The 15,458-nt window shown below is 36.4% G+C and overlaps 1 protein-coding gene across 2 annotated transcripts in view; it reads right to left on the bottom strand.

Moving 5' to 3' along the window:
- Positions 1–15,458, bottom strand: part of LOC132151536 (voltage-dependent calcium channel subunit alpha-2/delta-2-like) — a 216,091-nt gene that overhangs the window by 7,788 nt on the left and 192,845 nt on the right. The window contains exons 15-25 of one of the 2 annotated variants that reach the window (XM_059559713.1): positions 13,598–13,687; positions 11,515–11,580; positions 10,576–10,650; positions 10,427–10,501; positions 10,221–10,292; positions 8,027–8,098; positions 7,869–7,930; positions 7,040–7,116; positions 5,165–5,182; positions 2,041–2,101; positions 1–66 (exon numbers count right to left, since the gene is read on the bottom strand). The exon at positions 1–66 is cut by the window's left edge and continues 32 nt beyond it. In XM_059559713.1, coding sequence (XP_059415696.1) covers positions 1–66; positions 2,041–2,101; positions 5,165–5,182; positions 7,040–7,116; positions 7,869–7,930; positions 8,027–8,098; positions 10,221–10,292; positions 10,427–10,501; positions 10,576–10,650; positions 11,515–11,580; positions 13,598–13,687 — 734 coding nt within the window. The remainder of the gene's footprint in view (positions 67–2,040; positions 2,102–5,164; positions 5,183–7,039; positions 7,117–7,868; positions 7,931–8,026; positions 8,099–10,220; positions 10,293–10,426; positions 10,502–10,575; positions 10,651–11,514; positions 11,581–13,597; positions 13,688–15,458) is intronic. The other variant, XM_059559714.1, reaches the window with a different exon arrangement.

The raw sequence follows: 15,458 nt of genomic DNA, 5'->3' as shown, positions 1-15,458 counted from the left end.
AGAGCGATGAAGTTGAGCAGGAACTCTGTGTTGTTGTTGGACAGCTCCAGGTCTTTGCAGTATTCCCTGAGGAAAACACACATCATTCCACACTGGAAAACTCTCTCGGATAAAGATGAACATCATAAACAGTTATAATATAGACTGCAAACCCTGAACAGACAGTGAGAGTTTATTTTCCATTTAAATATTTTTTCACATTCATGTATACATCTTGAACACATAAAACACCACATTTACATGAAAGATAACTGCACTGCAAAAAAACAAAAAACAAAAAATACCCTATATATATATATATATATACTCAACCAGTATCTTTGTCTGGTTTCCAGTAAAAATATATAACCATCATTGAGACAAGATAAATCTACATGAGAAGTAAAAAAAAAAAATACAGTTTCAGTTTCTCTACTTCATAATTTAATGTTTAATTCAATGTTTTAGTAATTATTAGTAAAATTTACTACCACTTTCTGAGTGAAAATGGTTTCAATATAAATCCTACACCATTTTTTCACTTAATTCAAATTGAAGGCACATTTTCTGAAAACAAGTCATAATTATTGCACTTTTTCTTTTTTAGGTCAACTAATCTAATTTCAGGGATGTTTAGACATTTTTACTGGAAAACATTACAAAGTTACTGACTAAGAATATGATTTTTGGAGTGTTTATGCTTTAAAAACACAGAGAGAAAGATGATCATTCATAGACACATGCACATGAACTTCTCTAGATCCATCAGTGCTTTAACACACAAACCAAAGTCAATCTTCCCCTTGATACTGATGCTGTACGTAAGGAAGTGAGGAGAACGCCATGCACACACAGATACAGAAGAGACGCATGAGATGTGGAGAATCTACTGAACGTCAGAAGATACTGATCCATGACAGCAGATGACAAAGTTTACTGCTCAGAGGTCGTGCTTTGTTTTTTCTTCAAATTGTTTAAGAAAAATATAATGTTGATGTACATTTAGAATACAGAGCTATAAAACTGAGCGTAGCATAGAGGAACATTTGAGCTCTTTCTAAAATAGTAATTTAGCTGTAAAAGAGTAATTACAGACTTTGGTATCTTGGAAAATCTAATCCCAATTTGAGACATTGTTGAGATCTCTTCTGAAACTAAAGGAGACATATGTGAGACTATGTAAGATTAATGATGTCTTTTTCTCAGGTTAAAAATGTAAAAAGCAGGAGTTTTCCAGGCTCAAAACAAGTCATGCTTTATTAGCAGCTGTAAATAATTTCCCACAGAAAATATGATCAGTTTGTTGCTCAAGTTTGTAAAAACAAAAATCACATTTATGTTAATATACTAACAATGGAAGTTTATTGGGCAAAGACATTGCAATGCATTATTGGTTTTGCTACCATTGTAATGTACAACTACATTGTAAAATTATTTTTCAAAATTTTAAATAAAAGTATGCTTTACAAGAAAACACTATTTTAGTGTTTCTACTTTAAAATTTCACATGTGATGTTATCTGTTACAGTCAAAACCAAAGTTACAGCAATTTTTAATTTTTGGGTGAACTATTCCTTTAAGAAACATTTTTTGTTCCCCAAAGAACCTTCCAGTAAACATTTTTGAAGAACATTTAAAAAATCCAAAGAACCCTTTTTTCCCCCACTACAAAGAAGTTTTTGCATAGAAATATTCAGCGGGAGTTTAAGTTTCTTCATGGAACCATGAATGGCAATAAAAAAAATAAAATAAAAATAAATAAATAAACCTTTTTTTTAAAGATTGTACTTGTGATGAACCCAGAACAGTAAAATCCTCCATTTGCTCTTAATGCTGTCTAGGAGATACAATTGAATTTTTTTTCTTTACTACAGGTGATGGCAAGGACTCTAGACAGACAAGACACAATAAACACATTGACTTGAGTTAAAATGGAAAGACACGTTACACACAGCACACACACACAGAGACTACAGTGACTACGGTATGTTGTAAAGGAAGTTAGCGATGGACGTATGCACGAAAACAGTAACGTGGCTTCAAGAAGTCATACAAAACTACCTGGGGGCAATGAACACATGTCCCTCTGACTCAAAAGTGTTTGGCAGGAGAGACTCAAAATCTGCAACAGAAATGGGCAAGATTATCCAGGGGAAGCAGAGGACGGAGAACACACCGAGGCTTCTGAGAAACAAATGAACATCAGCTGCTCTTCAAAAGGTGCAGGAACGCAGTGGGGGCGTTACCATAGCAACACTGAGGAATCATGGGGGAATACCAGCGTTAGCCACTATGGTGCCTTCAATGGAGTCGCACTGGCCGAAATAATGGAGTAATTTGGAAAGCAGACACTTCTAGCTTGATTTAAATTTCAATCCGAATTTCATTCTTTAGCAAATCGGAGAACTGGCTCGACCCTCTGGATACATACTGAGATGAAGCGAGTTCTCCGATGCCTTTCCCACGAACAGCGTGGAGCGCCGCTTTCATTTTCAACAGGCATCAACATGGCCAACCGTTTAGCTGGGAATGGGTGAGGCAGGGGTCCTGATGGAGATGATCGCCCCTCAGACTGGCACCGCAGAGCCGCTCCAGAGACTCAATCAGAGAAAGTACCCAGCATTGTAGAGGGAAGAGAGAGGGCAACCCAGGTTAATCTACTACACATTACCCTGATGTTACTCCAGCTTTCGTCCTGCCTCACACCTGCTGAATCACATGCAACACTTGTTGCTTAATTTCATCAGGGCGCTGATTCCAAAAATAGTGCCAGCTTAGCTACATCTGCGAGTGTTTTACTACACCAAACTGTGACAGAAATGACAGATTAAAAAAAAAAATCATTAAATTGTATTTGAACTTACTTTTTCCACATTGATACATTGATGCATTTCGAGTACCTCTTTTTGTCATTAAAACCAAAACATATTATATATATAGAGAGAGAGAGAGAAGGTGAGAGAGAGACCATATATACACATAAAATGTAAAAAAATCTTCTTTTTCTTATTTTCTAAAAAAAAAAAAAAAAAAACCTGTCCATGATGGAAAGTTTTTATTATTATTTTTGTACTAATAATTGTCAAATTAGGTAACAATAGGTTATTTTTTTGTAATCAGCCTTTTTTTTTCAAGAGGCAGGGATGTCATTTTTTTATATCTTATGTCTTGATATTTCACAAATAGTAATGTAAATTCAGCATTCAAGTAGCAATTAATCTGTATATACAGAATATATATGTATCCAATAAAACCCACAGCACTGCTGTGCCCAGGTAGTTTTTCCCTCCACAATGTCTTGCACTTCCAGGTCAGGATATGTGAAGATATAGCAGAGTGTCTGTGGTGGCAGTCTGGGGGGTGATAGACGTACAGAAGGGTCAAGCTGATGAGAACAAGGAGTGTAAGAGGAGGATGACAAACAAACCGTGCGCTACCAAGCGCTCCGTCACCAAAACAGCAAGAGAGGACCTAAAGGAGACCATCTAGCAAATTCATCTGCAGCCTATTCCTGCCCATTCCATAACAAGAACTAGTAATTATATGAATAATAAGAGAATAAACTGGCTGGCTAAACTAAAGGCAACAATACATACACATAGACATCTTTAAGTCTTTAAGTATAAAGGAAGTCTTTAAGTTAAAGGAAGAGTTTGGACAAAAATACATATTCAAGATCATTTATTCACCCTCTAACCTCTGTGGTGCACAACAGGAGATATTTTGGAGGATGTTCAAGCTGCTCTTTTCTCAGTGAAAGCATGTATTAATCAGGGGCACTGGTACCTAAAACTAGTAGCCACATTTAAATCCAGATTAAAAACTGTTTAGCTGTGCATTTACTGAATTACTATTGATTGGACTGTATCTTCTTATGTTTTTTTTCTTCTAAAAAAACAAACAAAAAAAATAAAAATAAAACAAATATTAGATGAAAACTGAAATAGGTTTAAATTGAAGTACTACAATTACTGAAAGTAAATTAAAGCTGAATAGAAATATTTAAAAACATAAATGTCACAAGCTCGTTAACAAAGTGACTAAAATGTAAACTTAAATGAAAATGAATACAGAAAATATACAAATAAAAACAAATTCAAAATACTAAGAAATACTATAAAAGTATAGAAATTATACTAAATTAACAATGATCAGGTAATGTCAGTTTTTAAAAAAGCTTTAAAGTCATGCATTATGTGGGTAATTAATACATTTTTAAATAACTGTTTACTGAAAATCTTTCAAAATAGGCAGAATGTTGATTTTGGCTGGTTCTTCACACAAAGATGGTATATTGGTTTAGAAGACTCGGATTATAGCACACAAGAACAGACTATGTTTTATTATACTTTTATGGTGCTTTTTAATCTCTTTGGAGATTGACAGGCACTGTATATTTTGTTGAATGAAATAAAGCAGCATGAAAATTCAGCAAAAGATGCTATTTTATGTTTAATGGAAAAAAGTCAGTCAAATGATTTTAGGACAAAATGAGAGAGAGTAAATGACGAGTTTTAATTTTTGGGTAAAAATTTCTGAACAAACAGACAACGATACACTAGACTCAAAGTGCAATCATAATGACCACAATAAGCTCATACCTGTACTACCGTAATACTAACTTGTACTACTGGAAGACTAAAGTTTACTATGCTTTCAAACTAAATACTGCATCTATATGACTAGGACGTCTACTGACCATGACAAATAACAACTGACAATTTCTACAACAAATACACCAATTTGAGGATTTAACACGGTCACCGAGGAGGAATGAGGGGAGGAGACAGATGGAGGAGAATATTCCCAAATTTAATGGACACAGGGATCAGAAATACGTTTGACAGGGAGAGAAAGATCATATTTTATTTTTCAGGAGATGTCAGGGAGAGACCTTAAACGTTTGTCCGAGCCGAGAGAGAAAAAGAGAGAGCTTGAAAAGGAGAAAGGAGAAAGATGTGGGTGTAGGCCGCAGCAAGAGGGTGGGTGGGTGGGTGAGAGAGAGAGTGAGGAAGAGGAGGAGAGAGAGGAAGAGGAGGGTCTTGAAGGCAAGGCGGGCAGGAGGTACAGAGGAGGCAAGCAGGCTGGAACAGGTGGAGGTGGGCGTCAGCGGGGAGTTCAGGACAAGGGTACGAGGAAGGAAGTAGAGTAACAAAGGTATTGGACCAATATGGTGTATACTTGCCCTTGAAGACTGATCCGTCTGAGGAGGAGAGAGCAGAAAAGAAACAGGGGGGACGGGTAAGGGGAGGAGGGGGGGTCACAGACAATATTTTATTCAATGACTGTTTGAATAAAAATATTGTTTTTCTCAAAAGAAGGAAAATCAAGTCAGTCAAAACAGTAATGAACAACTGAGAACAGGAAACCAAAATGAATGACATGTCGCAAAGAATATATGCAACAAGTAGACGGAGGCAGTGATCGAACTCCACGAGGACGGAGACGAGGAGAGAACATCTGAGGACAGGCGAGCAGAATCAGAGCGAATGAACCTTTACCGTATGACCAAACATGGAGAAAAATAAAGTGTCACAAAATGAGAATCACATATGAGCTAGGAAGAGAGGAACGCTTTGGAAAAAAAGAAAGAAAGAAAGAAAGAAAACTAAATTCAAAACTAAGAGGAATGAAAGCATTAACTAAAATAAAAAAATTAAAATGAACGAAAGAATGAATGAACTGCAGACTTAACGAACAAATAAATAAACTAAAATATATACACAAACACAAACTAAAGTTCAAACAAACAAACCAACAAAAAGGAGCAAAACAACTGAAACAACAAACAAAAAAAATGCACTAAACTAATAAACTAAATATACCTGTAAAAAATAAGAACACAGAAAGAGAGAGGGACAACGGAAAAAGATATAAATGAACCAAATGAAAAAGATAAAACAAAACATACTGAAGAATGAACATAAGCTTAAACAAACAAATAAGAGAGAATGAAAGATGCACAAAAGAAAAAAAAAAATAAATCAAGGAGGACTGAATCAATTAAATTGAAATGGGAAAAAAATGAACTAAAGAATGAACAACTGAAAAATACACAAAAACAAAAATGAACAAACAAACAAAGAACAAAAATGAAAGCAAAAGTGATTGATGAAACATCAAATGAGCAACATCAAATGAAAGAATAAAAGAAAAGCAGAAAAAACTATTCAAGATCAGACAAAAGAACTAAAGAATGAATAAAACAGAAATAAAGAACTAATTAACCAAACGAAAGAGAATAAACAAAATATCAAACAAACGAGAGACTGACTAAAATCAACTACTACAACTAAATACAACATATATATATATATATATATATATATATAAAGAACAAACAAAAACAATCAAAAAACAAGGAAATAGAAGGAAAGAAAGGAAAACCAAATGCGTTCCATCAGGGGGCATGGTGGGATATTTTTTTTCTTATTTATTGACTGATTCCAAAGCTGCCGGCAAACAATACAGCACAATGAGCATCCACACGAATCAAAGCAAATAATAAACTCGACTGAACACATAAAGCACACAGTGAAAAGCAAAAGCATGCCTCTTTTCACATCTCACTAACGAAAAACACAAAACCTGTCCAGACAAAAGATGCTTCAGAATCGTCATTGTGAGAGAGAAGACGAGAGCATTTTTTTAATGTTTCGGCAAAAGGAAAAATAATAGCACATGGTCACCATTATTTTCAACTCAGTAAACACAGTAAAACCACAGCTTTCACCTCTCTGGTTTTTAGTGAGGGTTTTTTCTTTTCATCCGTGCAGGGAAAGAAAAATCACCTCAGTACAGAACAGCATGAGGACAGGAGGGAAGAGGGAGGAGGTGGGGTGGGGTTTCACAGAAGAACACGTCCACTCTCGCTTTCCCAGCGCTGAAACACGACGCCGCTCGCCGGGAATCCACGCTCGGACCCGACACTGCTGTGATGTCAGAGAAAGGGGAGGGGCTTCCGTTGATTGGACGAGAGGGGCGGGAGGGGGAAAAGGAAGTCTCTTTGGGAAGAAAGAAAGGTAAGCAGGCTTTGCGTTAGCCTGCCCCTAGTACTTACACTGGACCTGGAGGATCTGGTCACTCAGGTTGGCCTTGATGTGGTGTTCACTGTAGGACGGCAGAACTAAACCAAGACTGCAAGGAAAGAAAGGAAGAATTTCAATATCATTTGCATATGACCACATCTGGCACTTTCTAGGATACAAACTAGCAACAAATCACACTTTTTAAAGCCAGTGCATGATATGTGACAAGTTTAAAGCATAAAATGTAACGTTTAAAAAACATTTAAAAATAAGGGTCTGCACTGAAGAAAAAAAACATTCTTAAATCAGCAAACAATTATTTGAGAAGCAAAATGACTAAAGATATTAAGTGATTCTATACTTAAAACAAGAAAAAGGGAAGGGAATACAATATTATTTTTTTTATTTTGCTGGTTGACATGTTTTCTTTTTTTAAGCAATAACTCAGTTTTGACACATTTTTCAGAAAACATTATGTAACTTTGCTTCTTATGTAAATGTATCTTTATTTTAAGAATGTTTAGATATTTGTACAGTAAAACAAAACAAAAATAGCAAGTAAAAATATATTCAGATATTCAAATACTGTTGTGCTGATAGCACAACATTATAAAATTAATATTTTTCTTTAATTTATTTGTAATATAAGTAACTGAGTAAATTCTAACTAGACTTGCAACCCAGTTATATGTAGGTAAGACAAGTTTACCTATATAGGATATACCTGTATATATTTCATAAACAATGGCAACTTAAAGCACTTTATTTCTTTATATTGACAATTAATAGAAAGAGATTGAAATCATTAATTTTAAAGTCATCAACACAAATGCAGTTTGAATGAGAGTGTGTCATAATGACCTGTAATCTGTACCCTCCACTGGACTCCATATGTACGTCCTCTGGACCTCGTCAATGTAACGCTGAAAATACACACAGAAATAGCAAGACATTACCAACCAGGCGTAAGATCATCACACTGTATGCCATTATATTTAATAAGATGTCATGTGACTCACCTCATCCACAGACTTCACCAGTGTCTTGATTCTCCTCTGTCCTGCTTTGCCATCAATCATTTGACGGCGGATCTACAAAAAGATAAATACAAGACAGAATCAGAATCAGAAAGAGCTTTATTGCCAAATGTATTTGCACATAGAAGTAATTTGTTCTGGTGACAGAAGCTTTCAGTACACAGACAACAACAACAACACTGATAATAAGAAAATACACATTTATAACAGAAATAGGCAAAATTTGGAATGGAAAAAGATGTAGGGTAGTATTAAGTAAATAAAATTGGTATTTGCACATCTTTTTATTGAACAGTAGGGGAGAACATTTAACTGTTCATGAGGTAGATTGCATGGGGGAAGAAACTATCCTTGTGCCTGGCAGTCCTGGTGTTTGGTGCTCTGAAGCGCTGGCTAGATGGTAAAAGTTCAAAAAGAAGGTGGCTTGGATGTGAGGGATCCAGAGTGATCTTCTGAGCCCTTTTTCTCACTCTGGATATTTACAGTTCTGGTGGGTGGGTGGGCAGGGTAGCACCCATAATCCTCTCAGCAGTCCGAATCGTCCTCTGTAGTCTCTATAGTTACTGAAGTTCCAGGACAGACTCAGTGATGGCTGAGTGGTTGAACTTCCTCAGCTAGTGAAGGAAGTACAATCTCTGTTGGGCCTTTGGAGTCTATGCGATTGTCCCACTTCAGGTCCTGAGAGATGGTGGTGCCCAGGAACCTGAATGACTCTACTGTAGCCACTGTACTGTTCATGATGGTGAGTGGAGGAAGTGCTTGATTCTCCTGAAGTCCACGATCATCTCCATTGCTGTGAACGTGTTCAAGGTTGTTAAGACTGCACAAGACACCCAGCTGCTCAACCTTGCTTCTATATGTAGGCTCATTACAATCCTGGATGAGGCTGATGACTTCAAACTTCAGGAGCTTGAAATAGGGGTCGGTAGATGTGCAGTTGTTGGTGTACAGGGAAAAGAGCAGTGGAGAGAGCACACATCCCTGGGGGGCGCCAGTGCTGATTGTGGGGCTGTTTGAAATGAATTTCCCCAGTCTCCCTAGATCTTGTCTATCTGTCAAAAAGCTGGTGATCCATTGATAGATAGATAGAGCTAGGAACAGAGATCTGGGTTAGTTTGGTCTGGAAGAGTGCTGGGTCAATTGCATTGAAAGCTGAACTGAAGTCCCCAAACAGGATCCTCACATAAGTCCGTTCGTCTAGATTGTAGGTTGCAATGCTGTCCCATGTTGACTGCAATATCCACAGACCTGTTTTCTCGATAAGCAAACTACAGGGGGGACAGTAAGGGTGCAGTGATGTCCTTCAGATGAGCCAACACCAGTCTCTCAAACCACTTCATGACCACAGATGTTAGGGCAACACGACTGTAGTCCTTAAGATTGTGTTACTTTACTTCATTATCGTTATTTAAAATGGTCTCTTCATATTAATCGATCAGATGACTCCTTTGCAGTGTGTTCTTGGATTGTAAACACATTAAAAGGATTTAAACATGATTTAAAATTAAGCTGTGACTTTCTGAAGTCGCTTTAAAGTCTTCCAGGTACGCCATTGTTTAAAAATTTGAGGTTGGTAAAAAGAATCTGAAGACTTTAAAGAAGTCTTGATCAAAAATACAGTAAAAACAGTAATATTTGGAAATATTACTTATAATAACTTTCTATTTGAGTATATTGTAAAATGTCATTTATTTCTGTGATCAAAGCGAAATCTTCAGCATCATTACTCCAGTATTCAGTGTCACATGATTCTTCAGAAATTATTCTATGCAGATTTGTTGCTCAAGAAACATTTCTGATTATTACCAATGTTGAAAACAGTTCTGCTGCTTAAAAATTTTGTGAAAACCATGATACATTTTTTAATATCAGGATTCTCTGATGAATAAAAAGTTCAAGAGAACAACATTTATTTGAAATAGACATTATACATGTCTTTACTGTCACCTTTGATCAATTTAATGCATCCTTGCTAAATAAAAGTATTAACTAAAAATCTTAATCCTAAACAGAGTGACTTAATTGGGAATTTAGTTCCAAGACCCAAAAATGCTCTTCATCCAGAAGCATGTCCTACTTTGCTAAACTGGGCCATGTTGTCTGATGAGTAATTTAATTACATTTTAATAATGTATTTGGCACATTTGCAGGAAGAACTTTTTTTTCAGATGTTCACCTCCTCCTTGTTGCGGTCTGGAAGTTCAGCATCCAAGAAGTCCAATGTGACCGGCTCTCTGAAGTTAATGATCTACACAAATCCGAAGAGAGAAAAAAAATATTTATGGTCACAGAGATGAAAATGCATTTAAAAATGAAAGATAGAAAACAAAAATAACCACATTTTGGGCTAAATTTAAGGTCTACAAACTTAATGCTTTTCACCTTAGGCTGTAGGTTGGGATGCAGCAGCACATAGCCATTGGGATCTATGGCATACGTGTAACCATTGGCTCCAAGCTGTACACAGAGATGCAAATGAATGACTGATGATCAAAAGAGAAGAGACAGAAAAAGTGATTTATTTCGCTTACCTTATACCGCGGTGTGAGTTCTTTAATTTCATTGAGGGCGATGTCTACACCCATGACACCAAGAATCAACTGATTCTGCAATAAAGAAACCAACAGATAATAAATGACCACAAGGGGGCAGAATTGATATTTGACAAAACAACAGGTAATATAACAATCAAAACATTTCAAACAAAGCTGGATTAATGCTTGGAGAGTAAAATGTTTGTCAAAGAAGAACATTTCTTGATTTTTATGTTATACGTAATGTTGAGTTGTTGTATCATAGTTATCATTACCATTGTCAAAGTCAAAAAAATTTAGCTGTGGTAAGAAATCATCTGCTAAGGCAATAAAATGAAGAGCAAATAAATTGAGAAGCGAATATGCCTCCAGGAAAAATAAACAATATGTGATGACATGCAGTGTTGAATTATAATGTGCTCTGCATTTATCAGTCACACTGGCAGGACAGTTGATCATATAATGGAAAGATTACTCATCTATCAATGCACAATAAAAGATTTGTGCAAGCACTACTGATTCAATTCTGATCCATCCAGCCAAACAGACAATGTTAAAAATATAGTTTTACCTGGAAATATAAATCACAGAAGTGATGGCAAATGCATTCAAAGCAATTACAATATGTTTTCAAATACAACTCGATGCACTATTTATGATATCAATCTTCAAACCGAACTTTGAATCACATTCAAACACCCTTGTGTGTCTTCAGGGTCAAGACTTATTCAATATGCATCAACAAAAATGTTCTTTTTTTCAACAGCGCTCTCAAACAGTTTGTCAATGTCAGTTAGGGAACATGCTAAGAATTAGAACTGGAACGTGATCACACTAATAATGCAGAAACTCCATAATGCAACATTTGTATCATCCAGCGGGTAACGAGAAACAAATGACTAGATGTTCATTTAAAGGGATCTGCTCGTGACTTACTTTGGAGTCTCCGTCAGTGGTGAGATTGAAGACTGGCATTGTGCCGGTAATGACGAGACCCAAACCCTGTAAAATACGAAACAAAAGCAAACACTGCAATATAAAATGTTTGTTTTTATCGCTGTGAACTAAAAGAAGTTCACAGTTCAGTGCACACATGAATAAAAGACTGCCACTTATAAACCGCCATCCAACTCATAGTAAAATTATATGGTCAATGACAAAGCAAACTAGCTGTGGAGATTCAAATTAGTGCATTCTGGAAAGAAAACAAAGAATGAACAATATCACAGCCAGTGGCTGCCTCAAACAATGCCATCTGAAAGAGTCTTAAATCAATGCTTGTGTGTTTCCGTGTTTCATACAGAATGTAGTTCTTGCAACGGGGTGCCGTAAACAACAACATTTCTAACAGCATTTCTACAACAATTTAGAAACAAAAGACTTATTTTAATAGAGCTCTGTTGTGCATATGTATATTTAAATACACTTTGTCCCTGGACCAACCAGTCAGTAAGTATACTGAATAAAGTTTTACTAACTTTACAAATGGACATACATTTCAAAAAGTTTACGACTCAGATTTAACAGTGAGAGCGGTTCAGTTAGAGAGTCATCCAAGCTGATTCACTCAGAAAGTGAGTCACCTGACTGATTCAGTTCATGATTCAGACCGATGGTGCGAGTGTTCTATTCTGATTGAGTCACTAATTAGTGAATCATTTGAAAGAATTGCACCAATCTTTGGATTTATTTGTGAATTATACAGCCTGCTGTGACACAAAAATAAAATAAAATCCAACTATTTACTGTCAATATGCTTTTTTTAAATATTCAGCCTAAAAGTGTGTAAAATCTTTGTGCAATGATATCAGCTATATTTCATCCAGAAATGTGTAACCTAAGGGTACGTTTACAATGTCACTTTATAAAAAGGTTTTTGTTTTTAGCTGAAAATGATCTCCACTTAAGGAGTGGTTCTCAAATGGTCGGTCATGAACCCAAAATAAGGTAATGGAATTATAAACGTCTACTTGTTACATCCCTAGGATGTATGTTTTTTAATTAATTGTTGAGGTATGTTTTCCCCACCCTTTGGGGTGTGGTTATGTATCCTGTGTGTGTTCTCTTTTGATTGCCCACAGGTGGTACTCATCCGAGTGTGTGCTGCAGACGGTGCTGCTACAAAAGAGCAGAGGGAACACTGCTTGGCAGAGGCTCACTTCTCCCCTGCTCCAGACCTGCAGTGTGTTTCTTGTTGATGGTGCAAGGTTAAAATAGTTGTTAAGTGATCAGAACTGATCAGAAGTGAATTGTATTCCTGTGCACAAGTGGTGTGTTGAAGCCAAAGACAGAGTGTATCACATTTGTTTTCTTTTTTTCTTTTTGCTAAGGTATTAAGAGGTATTTTAACTCGCTTTAATTGATTTATGGTTAGTTCTGGGAAGCTGTAGGGACAGGGTGCCATTTTATTTTGTACTCATGTTTATCCCTGTTTTTGGTTAGTGAGGGAGTTGAGGAAAGCTTTTGTTGTTGATTTCTTTTCTTTTACTTGGATAGATTATTTAGTACTCCTCCTGCTAGTCAGCTGCGGTTTTGTTTGTTGTTTTGGCCAGGCCCTCTCCTGAAGACATTTATTGCTCCCTTTTTAAATAAATTGTTTAAATGGTCAAACTAAGTGGTGGTTGCATTTTCTGGACTGAGGTGATTCCTCCACGTTTTTCTTTCATTTATTCCTTTATAAGTTTAAGTTAACCTGTTACATTGATTATGATATTAATATAGATACTTGATTTATCTGCATTATTATGCAAGACAAACAAAGTTAATAAACACCCAGATCAAGTGGGCTCAGATACTGCACAGGTTGATCCATTGGCTATGTTTCATCCAAGTGGATGCTGCACACTGGTGGTGGTTGAGGAGAGACCCCCACATGATTGTAAAAGTGCCTTGAGTGTACAACAATACACAATAAAGTGCTATATAAATGCATCATTCATTCATTCATATTTGAAATTATAAAGTGCAATTTTGAGTTTGTTGAGTTGATGATGATGAGGATGATGGTAATCATCCATACCAGAGCATCCTGGTAAACATTGGTCCACTGCACTTGTTTGGCCCGTTCACCTGCCAGCACCATTGGCCGTCCAAGAACATCCAAATACTCCTGATAACAAAAAACACAAAGAATTCAACATAAATACTACAAGTACTTTCCTGATCAGTCTTACCACAAACACACCCAGAATCACCAATAGAAACAATCTATTCTCAACAGGTTACAACTAATAACACTTTGAGCTCTTAAAGTGCGACACTTAAGGCAGGAGTCCACACCTCCCTCTGTCATAAAGCAAACGACTGCGACTCGCCGCTCCATTACATAAAGCACGCTGTTAAATCGTCCGACCGAGGGGCCAGTAGAGCCAGCTGCACAGAGGCACTTCCAGCCGTAACAAATCATCATAAAGCAGCTATTAAAGCTGCTAGAAAGCACACTCTCGCTCCGGAGGGGCAGGGTGGGCTGCCACAGGACGACACTTGTTGGGTCGCAATAAGCACACGCTTATAAATGACACTTTGGATTTCAACACTCTTTGGGAGGCTTCAATAAAACTGAAGAATTGGTTCATATTAGACCCCAAAAGAGTCAAAAAGAAGAAATTAAACTTATTTTAGGACAAAATCTCATTCTCATCACTGTATATATATATATATATATATATATATATATATATATATATATATATATTATTACTAAATCTATAGATTTATCATTCAAAATATTAGTTAATCAAAATTAAGCTGAAATAAAATGAAGCATAAATTTTAGATGAAAACATGTAAAATGTAAACACAAATGAGAAATAAGTGTAAAATAAGTATAATTATTAAAATAAGTTTAAGCTGAAGCAATAAAAAAATTAAATAAATATATATTAAAGCCAAAAAATAGAAATGAAAAATGTGTATACTAAAATATTTAAATATATGTATATATAGACAGATAAATGCACATACTTAATTCACAGTTTCAAATTAATCCTAAAAATACTTTTATCTTAATTTATAAACTTACATTTACTGTAGAAATATCCACGTTTCGCTATATTTTATTTGTCAATTTTAAATTATTATTATACATTTTTTATAAACATAAAAAAATAGAATTTCACCACTTTTTTGTTTGTTTGTGCATGTTTTTGGTGACTGTGAGAGCTTTTACATAAAATACAATTTCTTTTTTTCATGTTTATTGTGACATTTCATGAATTTCACCACTCTATGTGGATGGCGGGCTGAGCAAACACGTTGAAAAATGCAATCTTCCAACTTCAACATCTTAACACAACTGATGGAGGGCCAGAAACTCATGTGGGGAAGATTTGTCTCTTTGAAAGCCACTTGTGTAAGTGTCACACCCAGGGGCTGGCTATGCTTTAACTAAGCCACACCCCTTCTCAACTTCCACCTCGAGGAGGTCCCCAAACCCGACCCAATGGCCAAACAACGCGAGAACAAGTAAGTGATAAAACAATCTTTATTTAAATATTTAAAAATAGCTTAGGGAATAGGGAAAGGGCAATTAAAACTAAACTCTGACTCGGCCCTCCAGATGGGCTATGGCCGGGAAGAGGTCAGGGAGCAAGGGGGCCACGGGGATCCGGGGCGTGGGGCTCGGGCCCCGGCCTGAGTCTTAGGTATCCGTAGCGCCCTCCTTCTTCCTCCTCTTCGCTGAATACAGCTCACGGTAAGTACTGGTTCACACAGTTCGTTCTCGAGGTGCCCACTCTCTTTCTCTTCCTCCACAGGCAACGGCTCTTCGCTGATTACAGCTCACAGTAAGTACTGATTCACCCAGTTCGTTCCTTGGGTGCTCACGCTCTTTCTCTTTCTCCACAGGCAACGGCTGGGACACACAGGCACAGTTAGTTCAG

Source organism: Carassius carassius, chromosome 10, assembly GCF_963082965.1.
Source record: "Carassius carassius chromosome 10, fCarCar2.1, whole genome shotgun sequence".
NCBI classification, from domain to species: Eukaryota; Metazoa; Chordata; class Actinopteri; order Cypriniformes; family Cyprinidae; genus Carassius; species Carassius carassius.
This window is presented reverse-complemented; position numbering and strand designations above follow the sequence as displayed.